Source organism: Trifolium pratense, linkage group LG7 (assembly GCF_020283565.1).
Source record: "Trifolium pratense cultivar HEN17-A07 linkage group LG7, ARS_RC_1.1, whole genome shotgun sequence".
Lineage (NCBI taxonomy): Eukaryota > Viridiplantae > Streptophyta > Magnoliopsida > Fabales > Fabaceae > Trifolium > Trifolium pratense.
Genome location: NC_060065.1, coordinates 52,032,039 through 52,039,063, shown reverse-complemented (window position 1 = coordinate 52,039,063; position 7,025 = coordinate 52,032,039). Strand labels below are relative to the sequence as shown.

Genomic DNA, 7,025 nt, shown 5'->3' with positions numbered 1-7,025 from the left:
ATGGATGTTAAGGACTCTGATAAGCCAAATTTTTGTGTTACTACTACACTGCCGGTTAAGAGGCTATTCGATAACAACAATTCCTTGCGCGGTTCGATGAAGAAATCAAAGGTATCCCCAACACTAAATGATGATGATGATGATTATGACGATGATGATGATGTTCCTATTTTCGCGAGAATTAAAATGCCGGTCATGTGGACTGATAAATCATTTTCCATACTCAAGGAAGAACTTGCATTGGTAGAAAACTCATTTGAGGAATGCAGAAGAATGAGTGAAATAGAAGAGAAGAGATTGAAGTCCATAAAGAGGGATATTGAGGAGTGTTCCAAAGAGCTTGAAAATAAGAAAAAGGAAATTAGTTGTGTTGAAAGAATTAACGAAGCTCGCAAGAAAATGCAGGGGAAAGTTGAGGAATGTTTCAAGGATTTTGTAGCAAAGGAAGGGCAGGTTCGTTTGATGGAAGACTTGATTGGAGAGCGTAAGCAAGAGCTCAATACGAAAGAGATGGAACTTCGTCAAGTCTTGGATAATATTTCGAAACATAAGCATTTTGAAAGACAAGTGACGCAGTTGGTGAATGGTTTGGTATCAAAACAGAATCATTTCGAAAGCCAACTGAAAGAGCTTAAGGCAAAAGAGGAGCAATATCAAGGCAAATTCAAGGAGCATCAGTCGAAGGAGAGTAAGTTTGAAGGTCGAGTGAAAGAGTTGGAATCGGAAAAGAAGCATTTTGAGAGTCGACTGAAGGAGCTTGAATCAAAAGAAAAACAATTCAAAGAACAAATGAAAGAGTTACTGTCGAACAATGAGGAATTTAAAGGTCAAGTGAAGGAGTTTGAATTGAAAGAGGAGGAGCTAATATCACAAAAGAAGCAATTTGAAAACCAAGTTGAGGACTTCAAATTAAAAGAGAAGCAATTTGAAGGACGATGGAAAGAACTTGAGTCAAAAGAGAATAAATTCAAAGTAAAGGTGAATGAGCTAAAGTTAAAAGAGAAGCAGTTTGAAGGACAGGTTAAGGATCCTGAGTCAAAGCTGGATACATTTGTTGTACAGCTGAACGAGCCTGAGTCGACAGAGAAACAATATGAACCGTTAATAAACTCTCATGATGAGGAAGAAGAATTCGGTAAATGGTTTCTTATTCATCTTGTTTATTGAAAGAATTTCATTTCAACTATTTATTAAATGCAAAAAACTCTTGAGTTTTTATCCATAGCTAAAGTTTAATTATAAAATTATGGTACTGCTATGCTAATGATAGATTCATATAGTAATGTATATAGTTTCTCAAGTATATTGCAAATGTGTAAACTTCTTGAGTTAAAACGTAGTTACATATGCTACGTGGGAGCTTAAATATCTGCTATCTAAATATGCAGTTACATCTTACATGGATAATGAATTAAGTCCTACCATTGATGATGGAACAAGTTTTCAGTTGCTCCCAAGAGACAAAACTGAAATTCTAGCTAATCTGCGAGAATCATCAGATCCAGCTAAAGTGGTTTTGGATGTAATACAGAACCCCTTTATTCCACGGTGTAAGATGGGAGACAATGCTGTGATTATTGACGATAGACACATCTATCTGCTAGAACAACTGATGAGAATCTCACCAAATATTAAACCTTGTGTAAGAGAAGATGCATTGAAGCTAGCACTAGATTTGAAAGCTAACATGAAAGAAAATACTGAAAATTCTTTGGTGGTTCTCGGTTTTCTACTGCTTTTGTCGATTTATGGATTGGTTAGTTATTTCGATGAAGATGAAGTCTTGGAGCTTTTTGCATTTGTTGCTCAGCACAAGATAGCTGTGCAGCTGTTTGGGTCCCTTGGTTTTGCAAAGAAAGTTTCTGGTATGTCAATTTAGAAATGCTTTGGCTAGTCACCGACTCACCGGTCACTCTTATTTTATCTCTATGTTTTGGTATGTTAAATCATATCATATGTTTATCAAATCCATATTGAATATCTTGATCTCATCATGTATTGTGTGTGGTTTTGGATTTTTATATTCTTGTTGGAAGGAAAACAGTGCAAAACTGTGAACTTGTGGAATTTAATAGAAACTGAGGATTGGTATGGATCTTCTCTTAAATCCATATCGCAAAGAGCTCGACGCTTGAGAAAAATATATATACAAAACATATTTGTATGATTGTACAAATGTTCTTTGGTAGGTTTGAATTTTGTATCCTATTTTGAGAATGTGGAATCTTGTAACCATGTTTCAGATATGATTTGCAAGTGTTTCACATCCATTTTCTTATTACTTTGGTGTCTGGTTTTTTGTATGAACTTGGAACTATTAAATAGGAGTATGTATGTTTCATTGCTCCTGCATTGTCCTTATAGAGTTGGATTATGGATTTATGGATTATTGATGTTTAAGTGGTACATTGAAATTGAATTAAAGACAAGTGGAACCAAAATGGAAATTATAGCTATTAGCTGATGTATCTCAAGTTTACATCGTAGTGTTAATACTTGGAAAATGAAATAGACTTGAAATGTATCTCTTCCATTTTCCAAATGGTTTAATGAGTTTTGAATTATTTAGTCCAATCTGCTTAGTTTTTCGACTATAACCCGCTACTAAAGTGAAATTTTCTTGTACCTCGCAGATTTTATGGAGAATCTTGTCAAGAGGAAGCAATTTGATTCGACTGTGCATGTTACTTGGCTGAGAAGAATCAACAAGTTTTAGTGCTAGCACTACTATTGTTGAAGCTACTCTAACTAACTGAGACAGTTAAATTAGTTAGTTACAGAAGGATATATATATATATATATATATATATATATATATATATATATATATATATATAGTGAGATGCAGTGTGTGTTGTGCTTTCTCTAATACTCTCCTGCAAATGAAGTAAAACAGATTCAGATGACCATAAAAAATTAAAAACTGTTGGTAATTAATTTGTCCAGTACCTTACCTTATGAATCACTAAGACAGAAATTGCTTTCCATAGACATCACTTCTGATATCTACTATGGACTGTTTAGTTAGGGGGTTATGGAGCAGAGGAGATGGAATATTTTAAATTTTGTGTCTTCGGTTTAATTTTTAGTAGGGAATGAGAAGGATCAAAATCTCACGTAACATCACTTTTTGTTTATTTTAAAATGTCAAAATTACCATTTTAAAAATGTAAGTTAGATCACACTAAAGCTCTGATTGGAATGACACGTAAACTAGCTTAATAAATTTATTTGGTTAAAAAAGCTCTATTTAGTATTTCTAGAGCTGTAAAAAGGGCCTTAAGGGGCCGGCCCTTTAAGGGGCGGACCCACTTATTCCTGATTATTAATTTTATTTAAATTTTAAACACAGTTTTTTTAAGGTGCCGATCGTGGACAGTGCTGATTGAAGAAAACGAGAATAAGTTCACGACACTAGAAAAATTGTTTAAAATTTAAATAAAATTAATAATCAGGAATAAGTGGGTCCGCCCCTTAAAGGGCCGGCCCCTTAAGGCCCTTTTTACAGCTCTAAGTATTTCATCCGGTCTTAATTATAAGCAACTTCTATTTTTTATATTCATTTGAATACTGATGTATCTAGACGTACTTAAAGGCCAAATACATTGGTTTTCCAATGAATATAAAAAGTATAATTTGTTTATAATTAAGGCTGGAGGGAGTAATAGTTTTTTAAGAAAAAAAAATTATAGTTTATTTTACTATCTTATAGTTTATTTTTTAAACGTTATTTCAAATAGCTTATGAACTTATAACTTATCATTGTTTCTTTCAATTTTACCCCTACCATCATATTTAAACAAATTAAATATTATTTTTTTATGTCATTTTATATCTATAAGCTAGTTCAACTACTAATTTTACCAAACATTTTAAATTCAATCAGTTAGTTTATCCGCTATTTTTCACCGGAGCCTACTATCTCTCTCGGTTTCTCTTGGGAATCAAAGATAATATAACTCATCTGTCTTGCATTTATTATGCGTATTACTATGTGTTTAGGAATTGGTATGTGCACATAGGAAAATGTGGTTAGATGCCTTTCATTTATTATGTGTGTTTTTTTTAAACAGCAAATTTTATTAGAAAGCCTCAAACAAGGCACAAAAAATGCTAAGCGAAGGAACATGATATATAAGAGACGAAATAAAAAATAAGGAGCTATAAACAAGCCTCCTAAAACACCAAAACTAAAGAACACTGTAAAACAAACCTCCACCTAAAAAGTTCTAAAGCTAAAGGGCACTCCTCATTTCCAAAGGCATGAATAGGAGGGGCATCGAAATCTAAACGAGACACAATATAAGCGTGGAAAAGTGAGAAGTGAGGGGTTTAACTTTAAACTCCTGATACTCCAATAATTTTTTCAATACTTACCAACTCAATTACTTTTTCTTATGGGATAAATTCATACAATAATTAAAACTAAATAAACAAAAATAATTTAATTTCTTTATTTTATTAGTCATTGTTTTATACTACTTCCGTCCTTAATTATAAGACCTTGTTTGACTAATACAATATAATTTGACAAAAAAGTATTAATACAAGATTCACTCATTGATTTTTAAAATTGAAAACTGAGTACCAAACTAGATTTTTTCTCCCAGTACCCCTGTTTTTCTTCCTTTTTCTGTAATACCCCTATTTTCAAAAAAAAAAATCCGTAATACCCCTGTTTTGGGATAAAAACTGACGCATGCAGGTTCTCCATCAATGGCGGAACCGACATCTGCGCCATCAAGAAGGCATGGCGGAACTGCCACTGCCACCATTGACCAAAGACTTTTTTTTTGTTTTCTGGGCAGAAATTGCCTTTTTTTGTTTTTTTTTTTTTAAAACTAAATATGATGAAGAAAAGGCAAAAAAAAAGAAACGGTATCAACAACAAAAAAATAAAAAACAATAATAAAAAAAAAACAAAAAAAAAAAAGCAAATCTGAGAACAAAGAAGAAGAAGAAGGAAAAAAAAAAAGAATATCAACACAAAAAAAAAAAAACAACAAAAAAGAAAGCATATCTGAGAACTTAAAATCTAAGATTTTGTATCTTTGTTTTTTGTTTTTGTTCGAATTTGGTTTGAAAACAATTTTTTTGGTTTAATTTGGGGTGTTTTGGGTTGGGATTTGGCGTTCTTCATCATGAAGAACATTGATGAACAATGATGAAGGAGAAGAGCAAGAGAGAGGGACGATTTAAAGAGAGTGAGAGGAAGAGAGAGAAAAAATTGTGAAGAATGAATGATTTGCGAGGGTTTAGGTTATTTATACATCCTGATTTGGTGTGCACACGCCTACCATGAGCCCTCTCATCACAGCCATTGATGTAGATCAAACGGTTCACAAAACGAAAAAAATAAAAAAATATTCTTTGGTCAATGGCGATAGTCTAAGTTCCGCCATCCCTTGGTAATGGCAACGTTGCCAGTTCCGCCATCAGTGGAGACCTGCAACGCGTCAGTTTTTGTCCCAGAATAAGGGTATTACGGAAAAAAAAATTCAAAACAGGGGTATTACAAAAAAAGGAAAAAAAACAAGGATACTGAGAAAAAAAATCACCAAACTAAACTTCGGTTTTATTCATTTTTGTTTTGTTTTTTATCCGAATCAAACTACTCTCTTCGTCCCAAAATAAATACATAATTTTGATTTAGTGTATTATTCATATTATCTACTTTGACCATATTTTTCTACTAATATACTATATGCAAATACTAACATATGAGATATTTGATTTGTCTCGATGCATATTTTTAAAATATACAATTTTTATAATTTTAATAATAAATAATTAAAGATATTAATTATCAAAATTGTGTATTAACAAACGTAAAAATGGTCAACCAACATAGTGTGACACAAGTGGTAGATACTTGAGTCCCTTAACCATTTGGTCCTGGGTTTGATTCCCGGTCGGAGAGATCACCCCTTAAACGAATCTCAGTAACCTCGACCCGATGTTTCTTTTGTCACAAATTTCGATTTCTAGAAACCGAATTTTTTTTAGTGTAAATGGAATAGAATTTTTCATCCTAAATTGAGTACCAAACTAAACTAGTTGCATTTTGGGCTCTGTTTTGTGGAGCCCAATCCTTCACGCCTTTTTGCCGTAACAAATTCTCAAGTTTTCAACTTCTCTTCTCATTTATTTCTCATTTCTTCACCCTCCAAATGCCAATGAAATTTTAGAAACTTCTCTCTTCATCTTCCTCTTCCATTTTTCTCTTCCATCCCAACTGAAACTAGTAAGTAGTAAAACCTCACTTCATTTTGTTTTTAATGCTTTATATATATATATATATATATTTCTCTTTCACATGCAATATTTTTATGTTAAAAAAAAAGTTGATAGTTTACTTTGTTAATTAACATATATGAAGAATTGACATGTGAGAAAATGAGAAAATTTAATGTAACTAGATGTGTTGGTCTATTCGACACCGAGACATGCCTAATCCGAGAAGTGTTTGTATTTCATTGATTAACATTGCTATTATTCTTTGTTTTTATGGTTTTGAGTTTGCTTCTAGGAGTGTACTCTGTATTACTTCATGATTGATTTTGACCTAGAAATTTTTCTATTGAAGCTTGTTCATTTGTTTATTTATTTATTTTTTCCTCCTAGGGTTTTATTTGGTGTTCTTGTAATTGCTGATGCTTTTCAGATTCAACAGTTGAATAATGGACGTTGAGGCTTCTGATAAGCCAAAATTTTGTGTTGGTAATGATGATTGGAGGAAACTTGTTTCCTGTGAAGACTATGAATCTGATGATGATGATGTTCCTCTGTCACAAAAGATGCCCTGGATTTCGAGTTTGGGAATGTGTAGTAGTAAACATGATGCTATTGTTAAGAAGAAGGATACCACTACACTTCCGGTCAAGAGGGTATTTGGTAACAACAATTCCTTGTGCGGTCTGATGAAGAAATCCATGGTGTCCCCAACACTATATGATCATAATGATGATGACGATGACTATGATGTTCCTTTGTCAAAAAGGTTATCCAGGCCTTCGAGTTTGGGA

General features: G+C 32.8%; 1 protein-coding gene across 1 annotated transcript; it reads left to right on the top strand.

Moving 5' to 3' along the window:
- On the top strand, window positions 1-2,716 carry LOC123896610 (FRIGIDA-like protein 5). The gene is made up of 4 exons (XM_045946981.1): window positions 1-1,020; window positions 1,123-1,135; window positions 1,389-1,865; window positions 2,634-2,716. The coding sequence occupies exons 1-4, from the start codon at window positions 1-3 to the stop codon at window positions 2,714-2,716; spliced, it is 1,593 nt and encodes a 530-aa protein (XP_045802937.1).
- Window positions 2,717-7,025: the final 4,309 nt, after the last annotated feature.

Excerpts from the sequence above, each read along its gene's own strand:
- LOC123896610 (XM_045946981.1), top strand. The coding sequence starts at position 1 with ATGGATGTTAAGGACTCTGATAAGCCAAATTTTTGTGTTACTACTACA. Across the intron at positions 1,866-2,633 it reads TTTTGCAAAGAAAGTTTCTG|ATTTTATGGAGAATCTTGTC; the intron begins GTATGTCAATTT and ends TGTACCTCGCAG.